The sequence below is a fragment of the Drosophila nasuta genome, chromosome 3 (genome assembly GCF_023558535.2).
Source record: "Drosophila nasuta strain 15112-1781.00 chromosome 3, ASM2355853v1, whole genome shotgun sequence".
NCBI lineage: Eukaryota > Metazoa > Arthropoda > Insecta > Diptera > Drosophilidae > Drosophila > Drosophila nasuta.
In genome coordinates, this window is record NC_083457.1 from 23,870,675 (window position 1) to 23,895,317 (window position 24,643).

General features: G+C 44.2%; 3 protein-coding genes across 3 annotated transcripts; 1 reads left to right on the forward strand and 2 right to left on the reverse strand.

Moving 5' to 3' along the window:
- Nucleotides 1-1,392: 1,392 nt before the first annotated feature.
- On the forward strand, nt 1,393-10,913 carry LOC132794353 (kelch-like protein 17). Its single transcript, XM_060804755.1, has 6 exons — nt 1,393-1,666; nt 5,939-6,231; nt 6,524-6,707; nt 8,012-8,108; nt 8,181-9,513; nt 9,574-10,913. The coding sequence occupies exons 2-6, from the start codon at nt 6,206-6,208 to the stop codon at nt 9,785-9,787; spliced, it is 1,854 nt and encodes a 617-aa protein (XP_060660738.1). The 5' UTR covers nt 1,393-1,666; nt 5,939-6,205; the 3' UTR covers nt 9,788-10,913.
- On the reverse strand, nt 10,715-13,659 carry LOC132794354 (prohibitin-2). The gene is made up of 7 exons (XM_060804756.1): nt 13,573-13,659; nt 13,314-13,454; nt 12,620-12,966; nt 12,330-12,563; nt 12,137-12,214; nt 11,963-12,062; nt 10,715-11,128 (listed from the first exon to the last, which is right to left on the reverse strand). The coding sequence occupies exons 2-7, from the start codon at nt 13,444-13,446 to the stop codon at nt 11,019-11,021; spliced, it is 1,002 nt and encodes a 333-aa protein (XP_060660739.1). The 5' UTR covers nt 13,447-13,454; nt 13,573-13,659; the 3' UTR covers nt 10,715-11,018.
- Nucleotides 13,660-13,734: 75 nt separating this feature from the next.
- On the reverse strand, nt 13,735-20,132 carry LOC132794352 (spatacsin). Its single transcript, XM_060804754.1, has 5 exons — nt 19,019-20,132; nt 17,492-18,964; nt 14,319-16,876; nt 14,103-14,264; nt 13,735-14,047 (listed from the first exon to the last, which is right to left on the reverse strand). Exons 1-5 carry the CDS (start codon nt 20,051-20,053, stop codon nt 13,828-13,830), a joined length of 5,448 nt encoding a protein of 1,815 aa, XP_060660737.1. The 5' UTR covers nt 20,054-20,132; the 3' UTR covers nt 13,735-13,827.
- Between the last annotated feature and the right edge of the window lie 4,511 nt (nt 20,133-24,643).

Consider the following 24,643-nt stretch of genomic DNA (forward strand, 5'->3'; position numbering starts at 1 on the left):
TTCTTTGTAACGCGCACAGCGAGTTAATGGCCAATAACAACAGCAAACGCAACAGCAGAACTTTCAGCAAAAAACCATTTAAAAGTTTTCCAACACTTTGCTAATTTTCCTACTTTCACTTAATTTAGCTCTTTGGCATGAAAAGGGAAGAAAACTCGGCACATTCAATTTTGATTTTTTTCGAGGCGATCTATCTTTGCTAGCTCTTGAAGTTGCAGTTCAGTTAAAGAATTTCTCGTATACATAAGTACTTCTCTCATAATAATGTAGAATATAAGGACTTTAAGGTAAACAAAACAACATATTAGTGTGTAGCCATATTTCCCTATCAGTAGATTTCTCAGATAAAAAGAACAACAATTATTAAAATGTACTTTCAGAATTAAATGAGACCACAATAACTTATAAATAACTCGCCCCTATTAGTAATAAGTTGTTCACCTATGCCGGAGTAAACTTGACGTTGCTATAATTAAAATTTATATTAATTTCTAATGTAATGTTAGGTGTATCTTTTCAAACACATTTAACTATTTGATCGCCATTATTTATTAGCAAATTATGGTAAGATAAAATATTAAAGGCTTGATAATTTATATTATTTTAATTCAAAAATTTTCGCACCAGTCCGTTTAAAGAAATCAAAAGAAACTACTAATAAGATGAAATAATAAATTTGCACATTGAAAATAGAAAAATTTCGGAAAGTTTTAGTGGCATGGAATAATGTTTTTATCACTCAAAATTTCTCTGGCAATTTTCACATAAAAGATTTAACTGCATAATTATATTATATTAATGGTGCTTTCTATGTAATTTTTACATTAATAGGCATTTTTAGTACAAAACCGTTATGAACTCGACTTTGTACTATAAAAATACTAATCAATACCAGAAGAGCGTTGTTTGAAATTTTTTAGATTTAAGCGGCTGTCATTTAAAATTTTCAATTCCATTGGCTTAAGAAAATCACACGCTTTATTTGTTTTCATAAAACATAAATATACCAAACGATTTGAACTAGCGAGCCAAAATGGCGATTTGATAATATACCATATTAAGTGTAACCAGGTAGCCTTTGCAGCCCTTCTGCATTTTAGTATATCTTGACCCCAGCTTTGCTTGCTTACAGACAGTGCCAAATTGAGTATAACAGTGTGCTGTAACGAATTCTGTACAACAATTTTAAATTGCAATAACTTAGTGTAATTCATAAAAAACACTAATTGTTTTGTGCTTTAACAATTAAATGTGTATATAGAGAGCAATGTGTGTGTGAAATGAAGTGTTACAAAAATTTTCTTAGCAAAGGGGATTCAAGCAATCTAGCTTCCACGCCACTGGCAAACTCACAGTTTTATCGAGACCCTCTGTGCCGATGCCGAAGTTGCGCTCAGTCGCGTCTGAGCTTTCGTGCCGTTAAGTTGTTGGCCGCGCTGAGTTGCCCAATACGAGGAAGTTGTCCACGCGACGCAGGCAGCAACTAAATAATTGGCTTAACAGCAGTTGAAATTAGTTAGTGTGTTTTTTGTGCTTGAGCAGCAGGAGTTAATGTTGCAATTGGGCAAAGGGATACGGATACCGGAAGCAGTTCAAGTGCCGTTAGCAAATGTAATTGAAGCTTAACTACCAAAGCAAAACAAGGAACAAACACATAGGGAATAAGGTGCGGCAGTAAGTTAATGTGAAACTCTGTGAAAATTTTGTGGGGTTGGAGGAGTTGGAGTTCGTGTCGCTGCTGCTGCTCCCGCTGCACTGGGCAGGAGCTTCTCCGTGCTCCAAAGTCATGCGCAGACGCGACAAAAACACAAAACGGCTGTTTTCACATTTCCCGCGCTGCGACTGCGACAGCGGCAGGTTGACGACCCGCAACGAAAATAAAAACGCCGGCACACAAACACTTAGAGTGTGATAACAGCAGCAGCAGCAGCAACAGTAACGACATCGAGGGGTGTCAATTGCAACCCAATCCATACCTTGAGCTACTCACTTTCATTGAGTGAGTGCGATTCTCTCACACTCTGTATCTGCTTGTTGACCATGGGCAATCAGACAGTGGCCAAGAATAAACAGCAGTTACATTAATTGCGGCATACGCTGCGTATGCTTAACGCATTAGAAATCGTTCGCCGCCTGTGGGTGCTGTTAGCTGTTCGCTGTTTACTTGGCACACATCTGGCTCTAGCTGGCAGCCCAGCTACCTACAGTACAGTCCTCCCATATTTGGTCACGCTCTCGACTGTCATTTTTTTTGTTTTCTTGTTTTTCGTGTATTCTTTTTTTCGCCTAGCACGCATTGGCACTCGAAACGCACGTTGGGGGCGCTTCAAGAGGCTCCATAAAGAATGTGCTAAACATTTCTAGGCCGTATAGATAGAGCGGGAGTAGTCCAAGTTCCGCTTTATACAATGTGAGAATAGAGAAGAAGAAAAGTTAAAAGTTAATTCAGTTTATATATTTCAGAATTTGTTAGATTTCAAAGGAGATGCATTAGAAAATTGAACGTATTTAATTTGTGATTATTCATTTACCTTTATTAAAATGTTCTAAATTTAACCTATATTTTCCCTTTACGACACTAACATAACTCTGATAATATACTGTGAATATATATATATCTTAGTCATTGATTTTAGCCGTAATTGAAGCTGAGTTGGCTTATTCCGGCTCATTTCCGTCACACTGCATGACCCGAAACTGGTTGACCTTGATGATCTTAGACAATTGCATTAGTCGGTGTTGCGATTAATCATCAATGAAGCGTGCAAGAATCGGTTACAGTTGCCAACTGCATTTGGTTAAGTTGGCATCACGTGGAGCATAAACAAATGCCAAATGAGCCAAGCAAAAGAAAACGAATGAAACGTTACAAAAATAATGAAAACGTAAACGAAAACGAAAAAAAAGACAAAAAACGAAAGAAACGAAATATTCTAATACAACTACAACCGGTTCAATGTTTGCACAATATTTTTTTTGTCGCCAGCCGTTAAAATATTACTGAATGGTTTGCCGGGAGCCAACTTCAACTCGGCTTTAGCTCTCGTTAACTGCTTCTGCTGTGGGCTACGTGTGGCGCATTCGTTTTTTTCTGTTTTGTGTGTGTTTTTTTTGTCGGCTCATTTGCTTGTTAATTTGAATTTCATACATAAACACACCCAAGCACATGCTTAAATACACGGTTCCGCAGAAAGATGAGTGTTAAACGCTTGTTTGACTTTATTTTGGCTTGTTGTTCATGTGATTTACTGGCCAAAACTGGGTATTTTTGAAGGATATATGCAGCACCTTCACTTCCTCTTGCCAGCACACAAAAAAACCGACAACAACTCACAATTAATTGAATGCCCTTTGTGTGCGCATGCACTGAGAGAAAGCATAGTCATACTTATTTATTACTCATTAAGTTTAGAATTAGTTGACTAAATAAATATTTTTTTTTTTTTGTGTGAGTGTAATGTTTGTCGCTTTGAGTTAAACTAAGTAAACCGCATAAACTGTTAGTCCAAGCAAGTTGTCACTGAGATAAACAACCGCAAAGCGTAACGGTAAACAGTGTCCGACCCTGATGAACTGCTTTAATTACACGCACAATGCGCATACGACATGTGGAACTGACCCCCTAAAGTGTGCCCTAAACAAAGATCTCACAATAAATGCATGCGAATTGGCAACTGTGGCAATCCCACGCCAACGCCAGCTTCTGTGTCAAGTCCGTTTTGCAACAGTTGCAATTGGGGTGCGAAACAGTGCGAATGTGTGTGTCTACGAGTGTGTGTGTGTGTGTGCGTGTGTGTGTTGGGGTGTGCGTCTGCTGTAGTAATAAGCACCTAATGGGGCTTCTTTGTACGCCGAGTGATAGGGGCAGCTATAGGTCTATAAACGGCCATTGCCCTCCAGCACCATTGCGCCCTCAAGCATAGCAGATCAGCGGGCTCAATTGTTGTTGTTGTTGCTAGGTGCTTGTTGTTGTTGCTGAGATAAAAGCAAAACAAAAAAAAAACAGCTAAAACTAAAACCGAAAATTGTCGTTAATTTGTTGCTGTTTGTTGCGCCAAGTGCGCAAAGTGAAATTTTTTTTGTATGTGTCTTACTTTGTTGTAATTTGTTAAATGATGTTATTGTAGCTGTTGTTGTTGTTTATATCGCCATTTGCTATTATTGTAGTTGTTGTTGCTGTTTTTGCTGCGGCACTCTTGTATTGTTGCTGCTGTCGTTTTGTTAATGCAGCGTTAAAATTCGTGACGTTGATTTCACACATGTCGCTGCTGCCGTCTGTCTGGCCACGTTTTGTTGACCCCAGAACTTTCCAAGCGTGATATTGCCCACCGTGCGACAGCGACGGACAGAGAAAAAGAGAAAGAGAGACAGAGAGAGAAAAGACAGAGAGAAGGTTCCATATGCCGCAAATACGAGTGCGAGTATAAAAATAAGCAAAGCTTTTCGTTTATTTGCATAATCTGCCCCGAATGCATTGGGTTGTGTTTATTGCATGGCCAGCCATAAAGTAAACATTTGTCACAAACCCACAAAATAAAAACAAGTGCACAACAAACGAGACTCTGAAATACTCTTGAATCGAAAGTTTATGCATGAGCGCATACTTTCAAAGTGATCATAAAGCTTTAATATTTCATGCATATTAATCTTGGCTTCCTCAAAATTTCTTGCCGTGTACTTTTTGTATTCTTTTTGACAGCAATAACAATTGTTTACTCCGACAAGCAATATTATTCCAATTAATTACTCTGATTGCATTCGCGAACGTACATTTTGTAATCACAATCAAAAGCAGGAAACAATTCTGCAATCAGCGAGAAAAATATTAATTAAATTGTATGCAGAAGTTAACACAATTGCGCGAGATTATTATAAAGTATTATTTAATTTTGAGAGTTATTCTCCTTTTTATTTTTTTTTGTATATTTGTTGTTTACAATCTAATAAGCAAATGGAAGGAGTAATTTGAAAATAATAGAATATATTTTCTAATACTCTGCGTATACTTAATATAAAATAGGATGTATTTTATTATGCAGTGCGTATACTTAATATGCAGATCTATTATTCTTGAACATATTTTTAAGCTCCTTACGAATTGTTGAAGTCATTTAGTACATATATTATTATGCACTGCGTATACTTAATATGTAAAAGCAAAAGTATGAAAAACTTTTTAAGTAGTCATAAAGTTTGAAGTAGTAAATAGTTTTCTAAAAGCAATATGTTGAATTTTGTTATTACGCGATGTGTTTGCTTAATAGAAGCACACAATAATGTCAGTGAAATTGTTGTATATTAATGCAATTACTTTCATTTTCTAGTTATTATAAATTTAGAATTTTATCCATTTTCTCAATGTATCCTCCCCTAATTTCCAATGTAATTTCTGCATATTGCGCAGTATAAACTCGGAATGTACATTCAGTTATTTAATGTACTCGCTGTCCCCCTCAGACCTTGGCTTACAATGCGATAAGAAGCTCCAACTGACCACAACAAGTTGAGAATTGCTGTTCTGGCAAATGCGCAAATTGCATGCGGCAAGTCATTCGTTTCGTTTTATTCGCATTCTGTGCATCCTGAGAGGGAAGGGGAGGCACATCAAATAAAGTCGGTCTAACCCAAATTCGCCAGGGTGCAGCTCAACAATGGGCACAATAGAATCACATGGCGAAGAGAAAAGGAAACCAGAGATGTAGAGAACTGTGGAATTGGCGGCACTTAACCTACTTTTTCGGTCTGTTTAGATGCTTTCTCTTCACATTGACATGCCAGGAAACTCGGGGCGGCATGATCTCATGTAGTTGTCGTCACTCACCCCAGAAATTACGTGTGACCCACATTTTTTTTCATTTCGTTCTTCATTTTTTGGGTCGAGGGGCGACAGTAAAACAATTACAAGGTATTGATTTTTACTTTACGCGCTTCATTACAGTTGCAACACGTTGGAACACAAGAAAAACAACAAAACAAAGCAAAATAAACAACTGCCAAAGAAAAGACTGAAAGTTAAGGGAATATTCCCTTGAATACACACCACCACGCATTCCGAAAGAAGAAGGACCAAAAACCCAAGTGGAATATCTGAGCATCAACATCAACTTTAAAGCCTGTGTGGAAATGTTGTAGAACCCCATCAGAATTTGGTTTGGGGAAAATTACGAGGCATACCACAAGGCTTCAACGTTTTTTTTCAGCCACAATGTTTCTACCCGTCAAATCGAATCAGTGAGTAAACATCGAGCACGTTTTCATTCATGTTTATGTTGCAAGCAACCCTCAAATTTGAGTTTGTGGGGGAGGCGAGTTGCGCCTCAGCACAGCATAAACAACCCCCAAAACATATGACAGACCGTCCGTGACTGGCGTCATGATGTCGCCTCCTCACGTTCTATACAAACAACAACAACAACAAGAACCCAACAACACTCATCATCATCATCATAAACCATTATCTGTGAGATTTGATTTGGCTGAGCTTCAATGTTTGCATTTCGTATTTGTCGCCACTTTATCGCAGCTCCGCCGAGGCGAGTGGCAACAACGAGGATGTTACCACCACCAGCAACAATTCAACACAGACGCCCAGCGATCTGAGCCCACCGGGACCCAATGAGGAAGTCTTGCCACAGGCCCATCACCAGAATCCAGGACACTGCATCGCCTCCTTTGCAGCCATCAATCAGATGCGCACAAACGCACAGGTAATCCATGATAAAATATTCCCCCCAAGAAAAGTTTCCCTAAATTGTTCCTCATAATCTATGCTCAACAATCTAGAAACTAATAATTGAACTAAATGAAATCATTGAAAGGGCATCTCGAGTGACAAGATCTGTTCTATTAATTATGCTGAACAGTTAGCATAATTAAAGTATAACTTAAACGATTGCGTGATTGAGGCAAGCGCTCTCTCCACTTACAGCTGTGGCTCACATGGCGCATACATAATTTCATTTCCCCCAAAAAATTGCCATTTAGGCAGGCGGCAAAATTAATTGCCTGCCTCTTGAACGCCTCACTGACTGACTGACTGACGGACTAAATGACTGAATGACCGCCTCAAGCGAGGGCAGCTGGGTGAGCCAATAGAACAAATTTGTCGCTTAGTGATAAAGAAAATACGAGTAATAAAAAAGCATACAACAAAAAAAAAACAAGAATTTTGCACAGCGGGTGGAATGGCTTTGGCCTTAAACAAAATTCGGAGCAAACGGCAACCAAAAGCGACTCCGCCCTATGCGGCAGCATGACGTGTGCGGCAATTTTTATAAATATGGAAAAAAAAGCGACATTTACACAAAATTGTTGTTGCAGACCTATTAAAAATAGATATTAATCGGGTGCACTGACTTGACAAGAGGACATAGCGACTAGCGAGTGGAGACCGGGTTGAGTTTGTGGCGTGACTCGGCGGGCGAAGTTGAAACGAAGTCCTTGTAGGGATTCAATAGGATGCACAGTGGTTCAACAGCGTACAGACGGGGGCTGTAAATAAGTAAACTTAAAAAATTCTTTTCATTTGACTTTATATTTCGCAAAGAGTAAAGTTGCAAATTAAAATTATTACTAATTTTTAGAATTACCTTTGTTGATCATATCATAAAACTTTTTTTATACGTATCTCCTAATGTAAAAAAGTAATATTCGGATCTTATGTTGCTTTAAGTTTTTAGCAGTTTATATTATTTTTATCACACTTTATTTTTACACTTTTTGAATAGAGTTACCAAGATATTATAAAAAATGAAGGTAGTGAACAAGATAGAACTAATATTGATATTTCGAATTACATAAATACAATTCGTACTTATATCTAAGAAAACAATTATTCATGTTAAGTCCCAAGGCTGTGTACTTGGTTCACTGTGCCTGGGGCTGCACTGTTTAGTAGTTGAGCACATCGTCAGGATACTCGTAATTAATCGGATTTGTCTAAGGGTGCACACTTTGCAACATAGTATGTTATGTCTCCACTGACAGTCTTTGCTTCCGCTTCTCATTGCAGTTGTGCGATGTGCGCCTCGAGGTTGGCGGCGACACCATCAATGCACATCGTGTGGTGTTGGCCTCCGTCTCGCCCTATTTCTACGCCATGTTCAACGGTGAGTCCTCAAGTGGGAATTGACAGACACTCTTTACACTTTACCCTTCACACTCTTCACTTGGCTTTGCAGATGATATGCTGGAGCGCACCCAGGGATTGGTGCGACTGCACGATGTGGACAGCGCTGCACTAAGACAGCTCATCGATTATACGTACACGGGAGAGATTACGATAACGGAGCAGAATGTGCAGGTGCTGTTGCCTGCCTCGGGACTGCTGCAGATGCACTCGGTGCGCGATGCGTGCTGCAAGTTTCTGCTGCGGCAGCTGCATCCCTCGAACTGTCTCGGGATTAGGAGCTTTGCGGATGCGCATTCGTGCAAAGAGCTACACACGAGATCTCACAAATATGCGCTGCAAAACTTTCAGCAGGTTGTGGGCACCGAGGAGTTCTTGCTGTTACCCTTTGAGGAGGTCAAGGAACTCATTTCGAACAGTCAGCTGAACATCAGTTCCGAGGAGAAAGTATTTCTGGGCGTGCTCAGCTGGGTGAAGCACGATCTTGGCAAGCGTCGTCTTCACATTGCCGAACTGATGTCGCATGTCCGGTTGCCGCTTGTCAGTCGTGACTTCTTGATGAGCTGCGTAGAGTCGGAGACGTTGATGCGCGACGACTCCGAATGCAAGGAACTGCTGCTGGAGGCCATGAAGTATCATCTGCTGCCCGAGCAGCGCAGTCTGATGGGCAGCCAACGCACCCAGGAGCGACGTCCCGAGGGCATGAAACCCTACGTCTTTGCCGTCGGCGGCGGCAGCTTGTTTGCCATCCACAACGAGTGCGAAGTCTACAATCCGCGCTGCAACAGCTGGTCACCGGTGGCGCCCATGCTGTGGCGTCGCTCCCGCTCCGGAGTCACATCCCTGCACAAGCAACTGTACGTGGTTGGCGGCTACGATGGCGTCAGTGATCTGGCCACTGCGGAGAGCTACAATCCGTTGACCAACAAGTGGATTAACATTACGCCCATGGGCACAAAGCGCAGCTGCCTGGGCATTTGCTCCTACGACGGGCTGATCTTCGTCTGTGGCGGTTACGATGGCGCCTCCTGTCTGAGCAGCATGGAACGCTACGATCCGCTGACGGGCATCTGGAGCTCCTGCCCAGCGATGAGTACGCGACGTCGCTACTGTCGTCTTGCTGTGCTGGAGAATCAAATCTACAGTTTGGGTGGCTTCGATTCCACCAACTATCAGTCGAGCGTGGAGCGCTTTGATCCGCGCGTGGGTCGCTGGCAGCCTGTGCCCAGCATGACGGCCAGACGCAGCAGCTGTGGCGTCGCCTCCACCGATGGGCATCTGTACTGCATTGGGGGCAACGATGGAACCATGTGCATGTCCAGCGGCGAACGCTTTAATTTGCGGAGAAACTGCTGGGAACCAATTGCAGCGATGCACTCGCGAAGGTAAGAATGAGATGACGGAGATTTCGACAGAGTTCTAATTGGAAATTTCCCCTTTTGCAGATCCACGCACGAAGTGGTCGAAGTCGAGGGCGTGCTCTTTGCCCTGGGCGGCAACGATGGCAGCTCGTCGCTCAACTCCGTCGAACGCTACGATCCGCGTCTGAACAAATGGAGTGTGGTCAATGCGATGGTGGCCAGACGCAGCTCCGTTGGCGCTGCTGTGCTCGACTGCTTCCATCTGGAGCGCGGACTGGTGCAGACGACGAACTTATGACCCCCGCTCAGCAGCATCAGCGAGTCCTTCGCCGCTGCCACAGCGAACGCCGCTAGCAGCAGCAACGGCAATGGAAATGCAAATGGAAATGCCAACAACAGCAATGGAACCTTGACTGTTCCAAGTCGCGCTGAAGCTGCCGCCTTTACCGCCAACATTGCGTTGAGCTCCTCTGCTCCCTCGGCCAGCTCCACATTGCGTCGCCATCGCCGGGAAACTCCCGCTCTGGCGGAGAGTCGTCGGGCCAATAGCAATGCCAGCAGCAGTAGCAGCAACAGCAGCGATAGCGGCAGCAGCACTGGAACGGGAGGAGGAGGAGGTGGCAAGACCCCATCGACTACCTGATCCTGGTCTATGTCGAGTGCACGACATCCTTAAGCAACAGCAACAACAAAATAACAAAACAAATTTAACTAAACTACAAAAAACAAAGCTAACCCCACGCGCCTATTGCAGGAATTTGATTGATTGTTCCGAGTTCGTTATTATGGATAGATATGATAGATATATACTATATATATATATATAAAGAAAAATATGATTATGATTATGATATGATGGCAGCACCTTTACTAAAACACCACCTTTGTCTGGGGGCGCTTATTTTGCTCAAGAAGTAGACCAAAACACACTCCCCAAAACACATACACACGAGATGCATTCAAAGTTGGTTCAGGGAAACTCGCTTTGAGTGCATGAAATATTGTCAAGTTTATGCGGCAACAAGTCGGAAATAGATCCTTACAATTACGCATAAACATAAACAATAAATCTACACACACACATACACACTTGTAATTTCTAGTCATGATCTCGCACGAATGCTACACGAAATGCTGGCTGAACACTTGGAACGCAACCTCTCCAAGTGACAGCGGCTGGATCAAGGAACCTAATCTGCCTACAATTTACATAAATAACTCTATGAATCATCTATACATACATATTATAGAAATTATACTATATACACCCACTTATGTACTATTCTTATGTATTTTATACATGCAATTATTATAAGTAAATGTTTCGTATTTGAAGAAAAATGCCCAAAAAAGTCAAGTTGGTCTTCCTCCTTCTTTCCCTCTCTGGTTATTTGTACTGGGGTTGATTTTTGTTATTTCTTGTTGGATTTGCCAAAATGATTAAAAGTCGATAAAGTAAGTAAAGGTACAATACACGCCTCCTCTGACGTCTGTCTCCTCTCTTGGCTGCATCTTCCAAGCTCCGGGGATTACATAATGCGGTTCGCAGTGTTGCGTGCCACATCGCCCACATTGGTCGTGTCCACATTGGGTGTCATTTTGCGTGCGTCGAGCCAATTCTTGGGCAAGCCCGTGCCAACTGCAAAAACGATGGTTAAATTGAGGATGATTTAGGTTCACAATTGTGTCGCGCAACCCAAGTTTTTTTTTTTGTTTAAATCGAGTTGACAACAGTGGTTTTCTCAATGCGCATTTATTAACAGTTTCCGATGTGGTGATTCTCTTTTTTCGGTTTTATGATTTAATGGAACAAACGCTAAATGCTGCGGCGATTTGACCGCGTCATCGTCAAACGAATCTTGCCACAAACGGCGAGAAAAGGCTTCTCACCACTTCACATACGTTGTGTGCTTGCGATGCGGAAATGATGTGGGATGAAGTTATTTCCGAAAGGCAAACAGAACACATGCGAGTTAATTTGGGGAAAGAACATTGACGATGAGCCGCTTTTTCTTATATTTTTTGGGGAAGAGCGGTGGCCAGAGGGATATTGAAGAAGTTAAAGCTAAACGATACTTAAGACACTAGCTTATATGTAGGCAACTTGCTGTGTACTCTAGTACGCGTAAATATTGAAATTAATAAAATTGTTCAACAAGTTTTAAGGAATTATCCCGCTCGCTCACTTAGTCCAAATCGTCTGGAACTGCGTTGCGCATAAAAAACGTTGCGAAAGTTTAAGAAAAACGTTAACGAAACAAAGTTGATGTATCATTATTGGCAAAGAGAAAAAAAGGTAGGAAGAGAGAGAGATATTGAATGAAACGTTTAAAAAAGTTACTCAATTTACACTCGATCGATAAATGTCTTAAATTTTGGCCAATGCTCGAAACCAAAAATAAAGAACAAATGTTTCCTTGTTATCTTTTGTATCAACTTAAATTTAAACTCAATGACGAAACGAGCTATTTACTTTTGTAAACCTTCTCGGTCATGTCATCGAAGTTGGAGTCCTGAATGTTCAACATCAGACTGTCGGCCGACAGGTAAACCTTGTTCTGTGAGCTGGCAATCTATTTGGGAAAGGAAGAAATATTACAGTTTTCCATTTCACACTTCAATGCGAGTTCTAGCTAATTGTTCTTACCGTGCGGGCAATGCTCTGTGCGGCGCGCAGCTTGCGAAGTTTCAGATACGCCGGATTCTGTTTGACGGCCAGACCTAAGTAAACATATCAGTTAAGGTGCAAACCAGAGGCAAATAAACTAAATGCCTATTGAACAAATATTATGGTTTTAAGGTGTAGATAAAGAGTTTCGTTTGTTTTGTAAAAAGGATATCATTTTCGCTGCCTCGGCTTCACCCTCAGCCTGCACAATCTTCTGTTGTTTCTCTTGCTTGGCACGCTCCACAAAGAAGACGGCACGTTGTGCCTCCTGCTGGGCCACCTGTTTGGCCTCAATAGCGGCTGTGTATTCCTTGCCAAAGCTCAGTTCAGTCAGCGAAACGTCATCCAGAATGATGTTGAAGTCACGTGCACGCTCTACGAGCTCCTTGCGGATCAACAGTGAAACCTATGACAACGAAAATCGATTTAGTTTGGAGGAGATTCGAATGTATTCTCACTGACCTGTTGACGCTGTGTAATCAGCTGCGAAGCATTGAACTTGGCAATGACACTCTTGAGCACCTCATTGCAAATGGAGGGCAGCACCTTCTCATCGTAGTCCACGCCCAGTTGCTTGTGCAGGAAGGGTAGGTTAATCGAATCGGGACGCGACAGCACACGCAACGAGATGTTAATCATCTGCAAATCCTTTGAGCCGGTGGGTGATGAAATTTTACGGGGGCGCGAACGAATGTCATAGATAATTGGATATTGGAACCAGGGAATACGGAAATGTAAACCTTCTGAATAGATATCATTCTGAATACCGCCCAAGCGGCTGAAAATAATAGCGCGGTGACCACCTTCAACTGCAAACACAAAAGATGAGAAATGTTGGGAGTTTGTTATGCAATCTCGCAATGGAAAATTCAGCGAAATCACCATCAGCTGCTAGTGACATCAATGAGACTGGGTGCAATTGGAGTTCATAGGTGTTCTCTTCACCAAATGCAAGGTCTCACATTGCTGTATTGCATCGTGCAAGTATCTTGATTAGTTATGAAATCCATCAGACCGCAATCACACTAACACAAACACACACAGACGCAAACATATGAAGGCGGGTTTGAGGTTATGTTCGTGTGCCGCAAAGATAGCCGTGTTTTGTTGTTTTTAGCAACCGAAGCAGCTAATTGACAGATATTCTATTACTTACCGGTGTACAAGGATTGATTAATGCCATAGGCAGCCGCACCAACGGCAGCCAAAAGCTTCAGTCCAATTCCCAGTCCAGGAGGGCCACCTTTGCCCAGCTTGCCCGCAAGATCATTGAGTTTACTTTGCGCCATTATGTGTGCTAAACGAATATAAATTTTTGATTAAATTGCTTGCTAGTTGAAAAACACACGTTGTTCAATAAACTGTCAGTGTAAAATAAGTTTATTTTTGGTATAAAAAAGAAAAACTTTACGCACGTTATTTACTTGTGTGTCAACTTGTACAAAATTTCCAAGTGTGATACAATGTCGATGATTTGCGGCGTAGTATCGATAGACTTCTGGGTATCGGTATGATTGCATGCTAACGAATTATCGCTGTAGTATATCGATGTAGTGTAATAACAGCTGATGTGCGCGCAATAATTTAAATTTAATTGCATATTTTATAAATGTATTTGGCATTACAATCAGTACATATTTAGTATATAATAAAAAATCACATATTATGTGTCACATATTTGCAACATTGTGAGGCTCGTTGCGCCCGTAATTCGTGTCACGTAGATAGTGCACCGTTTGCTCATTGATAAGCGACATGACAATCAATTTGAGGCCCAATATCGAAGCCAATTTGTATTTAAGGGTGACGGAACGTATGTGTTCCACCAGTTGTCCTAGAGATTCTTGCTGCTGGCCAGTGGGTGCATTATGCTGCGTATAAAGTATGTATCTGCAAAGTAAAATTATTAGAATAGCAATATTTTTTTTTTGTCCTATTTACTTACCCCTTGGCCACCTGCTCAATGACATTGTCGTTGATGCGCTGATGGCATAGATATTCCTGCAGATAGTTACGACGCTGCAACACCACAAATTGCGTTAGAAGTGCATCACTCCAGTTGACATCATATCCATAGGCTCGACTCAGTATCAAAGTTTGTGGCACACTTTAAAACAACAATTATTGAAGGATTGCGACGAAAACTTTCATTTCAACTCACCTCAATTGCTGGTTGACCAGTTCACGGAATTGTTCCCTTGTTTGCACGCCAATAACGCTGACGCAGAAGGGCACCGCTTGATTGCTGCCGCTGCTTGATCCACCACGCTTCTCAAGCGCCTTGTTGCATAGATCCAGCTGCATGGCCATCAGCTCGGCACGTGCGACACTCTGCTGGGCGAGAATCAATTTGTTGTCCAGCAGATAATTCTCCGTGGCATGCGTGTAGTTCTCCAGCGCCTGCTGCAACAATTGCTGCAAGCCCTGGGAGCATCTTAACCTGCCTTGATCGGCTGCAGCAGAGCTGATGGTTGCCAGCACATCCTGTGCTTCTCCTGACCACATCTCGGCCAGCTCTTTGTACATGAGAAAGTGATGGGCTGCGAGGCGCAGAAGCTCCTTGCCATTCTTAGGATTGTACTCACGCAAATAGGCCAAAATTGCCTGACGTAATCCGCTCTTCTGATCGTCATCGAATTGTCCCAACAGCGACTCAAACTGTTCGTTCTCGATGAGCGAATCGAAGCAATAGAACATCTCGCGATAGCGTGCGATGCCAATCAGCAATCGGACAATCAGTGACCACGACTTTGCCTTGGCTAACTGTCCATTGAGATGCTTGGCACGCTCCAGCACACTGGCAATGCCCTCCATGGAGCACTCGTGCACAAAGCACAGATTCGCTTTGATCAACAGTTCTACATAGATCTGATTCTGCTTCTTGTGAGACAACACTTGGGGAATAGCTGGCGAACCAGGCGCATTGCTGCTGCTGCTGTTGGCAACATTAGGCAATCCATAGAGCGTAATGATGCCCGACAGACGCTCAAAGGCATCGCTGGGTTCGAAGGGTTTCTTATCCTGGTAGCGACGATAAGCCTTCAAAGCATCACAGTACTCCAGCAGACAGTTGCCCAGCATCGTTGTGTTCGGCGTTAGCTCTAGGAACAAATGGAAATCTTTGTCGATGCTGTGACCCCAGAGATCTGCGTTCCGCGGCGCATTCCGTGGCTGTTGGCTGGCATGGAATATGTAGAATCTCGGCCGCACAATGCAAGTGGTCAGCTCCAGCGCCAAGGAGTCCGCAATCTCTTTGGGCGTAAGCCGTGTGGAAATGTATATATCGCTCACCACAAGCAGACGCTGCAGACAATCCTCCTCAGCGGCACTCCGCAGCAGCACACTGGCATCCTTGGTGCGCAACACATCAAGATACTCTTTGTCCAGATACATGGCTGCGCGATAGGCTAGGACAATGCGCCTACCCAGCTCGACGCCATGTTTTAGCTTGGACCCAATGCCGAGCAGCGTGTCCAGGGTTTGCTGCTTCTCCTTTGAAGGTATCTCCTCAAACTCTAGCGTGGAACAGCTGGCGGACAAATCGCTGCTGCATCTGCCCAGCGGATTCTGATTGAGTGTCAGGCGATTGAATTTCGGGAATGTGCTCTTCTCAATGTCGCTGAGCAATTGACGCTCCTTGCTGGACAGATTGACGATACTGGTCATGCCCTCGGCCAGCGCCATGGCAAACACAATGAAGCGCAAGTCATTCGGACGAAACTCGAAGAGCTCTTGCAGACGCAGTGCCTCCACAATGTCGCCCTCGTCGAGCAGCAGTTGCAGCAATCCATCCAAGCGCTGCTCCATCTCTGGCGTCAACTGCGACTTGTTTGCAATGCTGAGATCATCGATGCCCGCCAACTCTTTCAGCTCTGAGAAGGATTTGTAGAGCACACAACGCTCCTGTCGCATAATCTGCTCAAAGTACTCTGAGTGATAAATCGTCACTGGTTCCGTCTCCTGTTCCAGCTCCAGCTGCACGTAGCACATGACCATGTCGTATTCGATTTGATCCCGATCGAAGCTTTCGTTGGGAAACAAATGATGCTGCTTGATCACACCCAGCGCACTCTGCAGCAGCTCGTAGCGACGTCGCAGATTCTCCTCCGGTTGCTGGGCAGCAGCTTGCAGCAAGAAGTTCACCAATATGGCCGGAGGCAGAGCATGCTGCTCAATCTCTCGCTCGTACTCAGCATGCTGATGGAGCTGCCCGGCCTCCAGCTCCGCCAGCCACTTGGCATACACAATGTCAGCCAGTGGTAGCTGCAATAGCGCTGCTAGCTGCAGTGCCTCCTCGTAGGCCTTGGCCTCGGTCAGCGCATCCACCAGACGCTTGTACTCGGCGCTGTCTCTGCGCACCAGCAGCTCGTAGTCAATGCCCAGCTGGCGTATCCAAGTGGCGGCCACACCGAAAATGCGATGCAGCAGACAAAAGTCGAGCAGATCGCAAATGTCGCCCACATCGGAGCGACAGATGCACTCGAGAAACTTTTGCTGTTGCATGCTGCAGTCAAAGTTGCATTGCAACTGCAACAGCAACAGGCCAATGCAGCGCTGCATCAACTGCTTGCGGGCAAGTGGAGCGCAGAGTGGCAGCTGAACTGCATCCTGGCTCCAGCTGCACAGAAAGTGACGCAGCTCCACAATGGTGGAGTCACTAAAGTCCTGATGCTGCGCGGTGAGTTGCAAGAAGCGGCACAGATGCACGAATTTGCAGTCCTGCAAAGTACAAATATTAAAGTTAAAGTAGTGCATTCATCTTTAAGATACTCTCTATTTCGAGATTATATTTAGTTAAGCAGCTAAGCAAACAATTTTATATTAAACAACTTCTTGAATAATCACTAAAATATCAAAATTATGATCAAATTAAAAGCCTTTCAATCGGATTACTGAATTATTATTGTCTTCTAACGTCTTCAAACATTCGAAATCAGTTGTATCTATAAAGAGTTAGAACTATCTTTTTTTTTATTATTATTATATGTAAAACTTTTTGAACTGTTTGATTGACTAAAAGACTGATTGAACTGCCAACGCACAATACAAACTGCATAAGATGGAAAGCTAGAACTTGTACTCCACACAGTTTACATTATTTTACTGAGAGTTTTCAAGTTTCTACTGTTTCTTATATCGCATGTCCAAACTTGAATATGAATCTATGGTGCTGTGGGTTTTGACAGTTTTGTATATTCTGAACTGCGAAATTTAAGCGATAATCACTCAGTAAGAAGAATATGTGTCTTACTACCCTCTACACGCACTTTCTTTACACAACCTATTACATCAATCTAGTTAGACACAGAAGTAACAAGGACAACTGTCACTTACCGGCTGAAAGATGCAAAAGCTGTGCAGCAGCGCATTCACCTGCCCCTCCTTGACCACGTTGCGTATGAGTGACCAAACGTACTCCTCTTGCTCTTGCTCCCTCGATCTGCTCGCCTCCAGCAGTAGCTGCGTCCATTGGCCGCTGGCCACCGCCAGCCAAACGAGCCAGCACCAATCGCGATTCTGGTCGCTGAGCGTTGCCGCCAGCACAGCCAGAATAGGCATTTGATGGCGGACGCAGTGCTTCAGCAGATTGATGCTGGTGCAATGCTGACCGCTGCTCTGCATCAGCTCCACAAATTTGGCTGTGCTGCCGATGCATTCGTCGGGCAAATTGTTGCTGCTGCACAGCACAATGGCAAACACATCCTGCTGAGCATTGTGGGTGAGCAGACTGCACATGGATTGCCCCGAATCGCGCTGCAATTGCTGCAGATTCGCATCCAAGCCCGAGCTGTGTGACGAGTTGGTCATATTGTCCTGCGACGAATTGGTTTGTCCATCGCCGCGTCGCGTCTGTCGATTGGCGGCGCGTTTATGTTGCCGCTCATGGCTGCAATCGTAGCTGAGGGCGCGCAGCATGTGCACGCCAAGAGCACGGCACTTGAAGTGCGGCAGCAGCTGCTGCAGTTCGCTGAGCGGCAGATCAAAGTACTGGAAGAGCAAGAGTAGTTGCCACCACTCGTTGCTTGCCGCAAAATGTTGCAGCATTGCCGTTGGCCATTTACCCTGCAGATTACGCGCAGCCAAACGCATCAGTGCTGTATACGATTCCAGTGGAAACTCTGCTGACTGCTGCTGCAGCTCGTGCACCAAGGCTCTATCCCAATGCTGCAGTTGTTCCGTGTAGCTGCTGGCCGTGCTCGTTGCCGGCAAGCGGCGTTGCAAGTGCAGAAAGCTGCGCAACGTTTGCGTATCGAAATCCAGCATTTCACAGCAAGCCACACAATGCGTGACCAGCTCCTCGTCGCCAGCATGCTGCAGTGCCAACTGCGTGGCCGTCTCGCAGGCATGGAACAGCTGAGTGCGTGTGATCTGGCCATAAAGCTGCAGTTGCTCCATCAGAAAATAGTACACAGCATAAGCGCTGCGCTGTTGCTTCAGATAATGCGTGTAATTCAGCTGCGCTTTCCTCGCATAGCGTTGACTAAGGCGTGCATTCGAAAAGCTGATCAGCTCACCTGGATGTGCAGCAGCCAAGGCATCCAGATTCACGTGCTTGAACTTGTTAAACAGATCGTGAGGGCTGGGCAAAACTGCCGCAGCATTGCCGGGCACATGACGCTCGAAGCGCGACATCAGCGACTTCAAATAGGGCACGCGACTGAGATTGCTGGAGGAGAGGAAACCCTCGAGCCCCAGCACGCTGGGCTCGTGGCACAGAAAGTCAAAGAACGTGAGCAGCGGCTGCTCCTGCAGCGATTCGGCGGCGTTGTGCGTGCGCTCCAAATAGCTCTGCACGCTTTTGGATAACTGCAAAGGAAGAAACATTAAAAGTGAACTATTAAAAGTTACTGCATTGCTTACCAGCTCGAATCCCTCACGCTCTGTGGGATCATGAGTCTTCAGTTCAATGAGCAGCGTCAGCAAAGGCTCATTCTCGCCAGCCAGCTGCTCCAAAGCACTCACGGGTACGCAATCCAGAAGCAGCAGCGAATGATAGCCACGTTCGAGCAGATGACGTGCCATTGGCAGGCGACAGATGAGCTCCTTGTGCTGATCCAGGCACTGCATGGTGCACAGGCGACGCAGCACCGTCGACACATCCGCCGCTTCGGCTGCAAAGAAGTATCCAGCTTGTGCAAAATAATTTCGCAGTGGTTCGCATGGTTGCTCCAAGTGTTCCAGCGCATACTCGTACATGGCAGGCTCGAGTCTCCACACCGCATAAGCTTGCTCCAAGGGCTTTAATTCCACAGTGTCGTCTGCATCCTGACACCAGCACCAGCGACGCAATCTGTCCAGCTGAGCAGTGTTCACCAGATGCTGCCAGACCAACTGCTTATTCAGCTCCGACAACAGCTCATCGTTGTGATTGGCAAAGTAGAGTTCCACGAGTAGCAGCTGTAGCGTGTGCTCGGGCAGCGTCATCAGCGCTTCGATGTGCACGCGTGGCAAAGTTGATTTATGTTTGTTCAAGAGATCGCTGCAATCGCGTAGCTGTTTCACCAATGACCAGTAGTATTCGAGCACTGTTTGCTCCTGCTCAAACAGCTGCGGATCACGGCAGCGCAGATGATCGAGCACAAATTCACTGAGATCCGCATCGTTGCATTCACAGGCATATTGATAGAAGAAACACTTCACATCACGTTCCACATTGTGCAGCACATTGTCCGCCTTGCAGACGAGACGCTCGGAGAGCAGGCGACGCACATAGGCGTCGACGACGTCGTAGAAATAGTGACGGTACTCGGAGACGGGAATCTTCTGCTTGGCAGCCCAGTACTCCATGCACAGATCGATGTGTTCGCCTTTTGTGGCCACTTCCTTGATGATGGACACCTCGCTGATGCCCGACCAACTTTTGAAGATCTTATTGCGTGCCTGGGTGGAATGCATTTTGTGTTTAATGGGCGTTTTCACATTTTCACAACACCATTCGCAAAGTTTGTTTTTCTCTTTGTCCCCAATCGGACAACTGTTGGTGTTTTTGCAGCTGTTGGGTCAACAGCTGTTTGCCAGCTGTGCGGCGTTGCCAGATTGCCAAGTGAGTAGCATCGAGTAACAAGTACTTTTTGCAAGTATGGCGGTTCATTTTGAATTCACGCATTTGGGGAACATGTGGCAGCATATCGTCTTTCCTCTTGGTAATTGAATATGCCAGCAAATTGTCCTTGCCTCACGCGTCGTAACTTGTCTGAAATTTAATAAATTGCAGGAAACGACAGCAGCCCCAAACACATTGCATGGCAAAGTTCAGACCACACAGCAAAAAAAAAAGACAAAGCAAAAAAAAAAAAACAACAAATTTCTTAATGTTAAAATGCTTAATGTTTTCATGTTGGGCTGGTTTTCTTGGACCGGGTCTTTTTTTTCGCTAGAACAGCAGTAGCAGAGTGTTTTACCACTTTGTAGATTTGCAAGTGCTCAGCTAGCTAAAAAGCTTACAACATCCGCTTACAAGTTTGGTGGCCAAATAAATCAGCTTACAACAACGAGTGGCAAATGGCCATGTTCCAAGAATGTCACATTTTACATGATCTAAGCCCGAAGACACTTTCTAACAAGACTTATGAACTTGCAACTGGACGCCTCGGGTGTCATTAATAAATTTCACACGATTGTTTTACATGGCATCTCTACATAAAACGGAGCTGCCCCAACTCCAGGTAACCGTTTCCCCCTTTCTACCCTCTCCGTCCGTTCCCCTTTCCACACTTCGCGCACTTGGAGTAAACCCTAAGCTTAAGGCCAGGCCAAGTTGCGTAAGCTGATATTTCTTTCTTTGGGTTTATGCAGCAGCATAATTATTCTTTATATCGTTTATGAGCCAAGAAAAGGTACCTAAAAAGAAAGAAGTAAACAAAGCTAAAAACTGTTGCTATCGACTGTTAAATACCCGGCATGAGTAGCTTCAAATATTTATATTATTACTTTATATTGTTAAGGGAAATATATATAAAATGTTCACAAAATTAAAACCATAAATAAAACTATTAATCTATTAAACTATTAAACTCAAATTTAATTATTAATAATATAAATAATATTATATATACCAAATATGTATAAATCGTAAGGAAAACTTGCATGTTAGATTCATAAAATATTTATGTAAACTTTGAAAAATATATATTTAAACAAAGCAGGATAATCATAGGAGACTTTACTTCCAAGGAAACTTTAATTCTTTGACTTTGAAGTGTGGCGACATTTAAATAATTTCCAGTATTGTTTTTTAATGTCCAATTAAAATGAAAGAAATCATTATTTTCTTAGAGGTCTGTTACTCTGATTAAAAATATATATGAATAGTTTTCGGAGCTGACATTTGAGATCTGCTTTATATCTTCTTCTTTCATAATACCCTTTTACCTTATAGGAGACGAGTATTAAAAATGCTGCCGCTTCTTGTTGACGATTGTTGCTGCATGTTGCTGCCTGTTGCTGCCTGTTGTTGTTGTTGTTTCTGATGCCGTTGTCGTTGTTGTTACCGTTTTGGTCACTTAACAAATAGTCGAAAAGTTTTATGGGATCCCGCGGCTTGCAGTTTGTTTATAAGCGGGTGACTTGGCAATCCAAACCGGTCCCAATCTCTGCTCGCCTCCCCCTCTTTGGCTCTCCAGCGTGTTGCGAGTGTGTGATTTATAGTTACGCACAAGCGCGCAAATCCAATTAGACGAACTCGCTGACTGGCTGACTCGCTGACTGACTGACTCACTGCCTGACTGACTGACTGACTGCTCTCCAATCCGGCAGCAATGCCCGCGGGCCACAAGATGCCGCCAGGCCAAGAGGACGGCCGCAATCCAAACTGATGTCTCACATGCTCCTCTTTCCCATATATAAAAGGCAAACTACTCGAACATACACAAAATATATATTTATTTCAAATCGTGGATAGATTCGGGTCGCCGCATTGTATCTCTGTATATCTGCTTTATTACTCTCTAGTTTGTTTTTTATTTTAAATTTGGGATGTTTACATCATCGCGGAACTGTCTGCGCCTTCGTTTCGTTGTCCAATGTCGTCGTCGTCGTCGTCGAGCGTTGAACGCTGAGCGACGAGCGTTGCGGGAGTGCGGCCTTTTGTTGCATTTGGAATATCAAAGCGACGTCGAACTGCAGCTCGCGTCGCATCTTTATCTAAAAAGCTAAAATGTGTGTCATAATCTCTCGTCCCGTCCCGTCTCCCGTCGATGCGCTGCATGTCGCATGCAAATACAAAAGACATATCATACTATATGCTGCATGTGGAGCAATGCATGACGTCAGCGTGGCGCCCAATTAAGATGCAGCGCGCGCATTGCCGCCTGCTAAAGGCAACCCTGAAAATGTTCCCTTCCCCTCTCCCCGTCAATCTCCTTCTTCCATTCAACATTAATAACAATACATAATGTTATAATATTAACAACAATAAGTGCAAAAAGGGCTGAGCGATTCCCACGTGAAATGTGGCCAAGTAACTGGCAACTGGGTGTGTTTCTGTTGTCAGCGTGTTTCGCACTTGGAATGCTTAAATAGCGAATTGCTCCCTCTCCCACTACCTATATAGTTACATACGATATACATAATGTATATATATATATAAAGTCGTATGTGGTAGCGTAACCTTCGACAGCTGCTGCTGCTGCATTGCTTATTGAGGGCTTTTCCAATGGAAAGTCGAGCCGGTCTTTGGTCGGGTCAGCTACAGATTTGGTAATGGCCGCTATTGGCCATAGACAATAGACATAACTGATTGATAGTCGCGGCACATTCCAAGCTGCCTCTTCGCACACTCTTCACACTCCTGGAGCGCTAAACTAGTTTTTGTTGTATTTTACGCAAAAAAACGAGTAGAAATAAAAGAAATAAACAAATGCGAGCCAATGAGCGCCCACCAACAACAATGATTAATTGCAGAGGAGCTGCTGCGTCCAAAGGCGCGAACGCATAGTTTGGCAGTACCTTCCCCTTACCCTCTCTATACCTTCGCCTTACCTTCTCCTCACCTTTAGTGACCGCAAGTCGGCGTAGCTTGGCAGTTTGTCAGCTTGGTAGCCGGGAGCTGAAGATGCTGATCTCACAGTAAGCTAAAAAAAGAAAAGCCACAATACTCCCCCTCGGGCTGACTTCTGATCTTTACGGCTGACGAGCAGCGATTCGCTCGCTTTTGGGATTTATCATTTAAAATCGGTTAATGAACTGTGAGAATGGCGAACGAAAGTTCAGAACTAGTGCCAGCCAACGGGAGAGAAAGAGATGGCAATAGAGAACCCGTTGATTATTGTTTTGTTTCGTATTTTGTTCTTCTGTTTGGGGCTCATGTCTTTTATTGTGGCAATTTGCATGTTGCCACCTTTCGCTTGTACCGTTAAGTAGCAGCGTATTGGCCACGCTGCAGCAACAGCTGCCAAAGCAGCCCAATAATAATATCAGCATAAATTATAGATGCCCACAAAAATGGGCTCATTAGCACCTGGAATTATTTGCATGTAACGGCCATAATCATAATTGGGCACACATCATTTTTGGCCTGATTAAATTGGTAGCTGGTCACACACAACCACACGCGCCTCGCCTTGATGTGGCAACATCGTTGGTGGTCGCTCCTTTATTTTGCTTAATTGGAAGCGACTTACGCTGAAAATCAAAAGTGCCATAGCAGCAACAGCAACAACAAAAACAAGAGCGAATGAGAAGAACAGCAGCAACGACAGCGACGACAACAACAAGCAAAACATAAATCAACTTTGAAGTGCAGCGCAGTCAGCTGCGACTGCGCAGTCATCAGCAACAGTAACAGCAACAGCTCAACACAGCTCAGCTCAACGCGGCCTTGCTTATCAACGTTTCCTTCATTTTGCGTTCTTCTTGTCTTTTCTTTTAAGTCTTACTTTCTTTGTTTGCCTTGCCCGCACGAATTTTGGCTAAGTGCAGGCTAAGCAGCAAGCAGCACACACAAACGTAAACTGCGCAGCCGCAGTCGCTGCGCTGTCGACGTTACTCGCCGCAACAGGTTCTTGTTCTTCTACGCTTTGTTGTTGCTACTTTTTGTTCCTCAGCAAGAACTGGACGCATAGCACGCGCAACAGGTTCTGCCCGATGCCTGATTAAGTGGCGAGCGAGCGTGCCTGTGTACAAGCATGTGTGTGTGTGTAAATTGCTCTCTGGCTCTCTCATGTACAGACACACATACACGCACACACACTTGCGCAAGCAATTGGACTTGCAGTCGGCACTCACTGACAGCTGAGATAAGTGACTTTCAATAAAAATACCTGTTTGTGTTGTTGTTGCTGCTGCTGCTACTATTGGTTTGCTCTGCTTTGGTTGCAGGCAGGTCTATGATAAGACTATGACTGACCCCCATTAGCAAACGTTTTTACCATGTGGAAATACACCACTCATGTCCAGCACATTGCAGAGCAGCGTCCAAATTTCCACTGGGGTTTTTTCGACGAAGCGACGCAGGTAAAGCAGACTTAAGATTGCGGCTTTACGTTG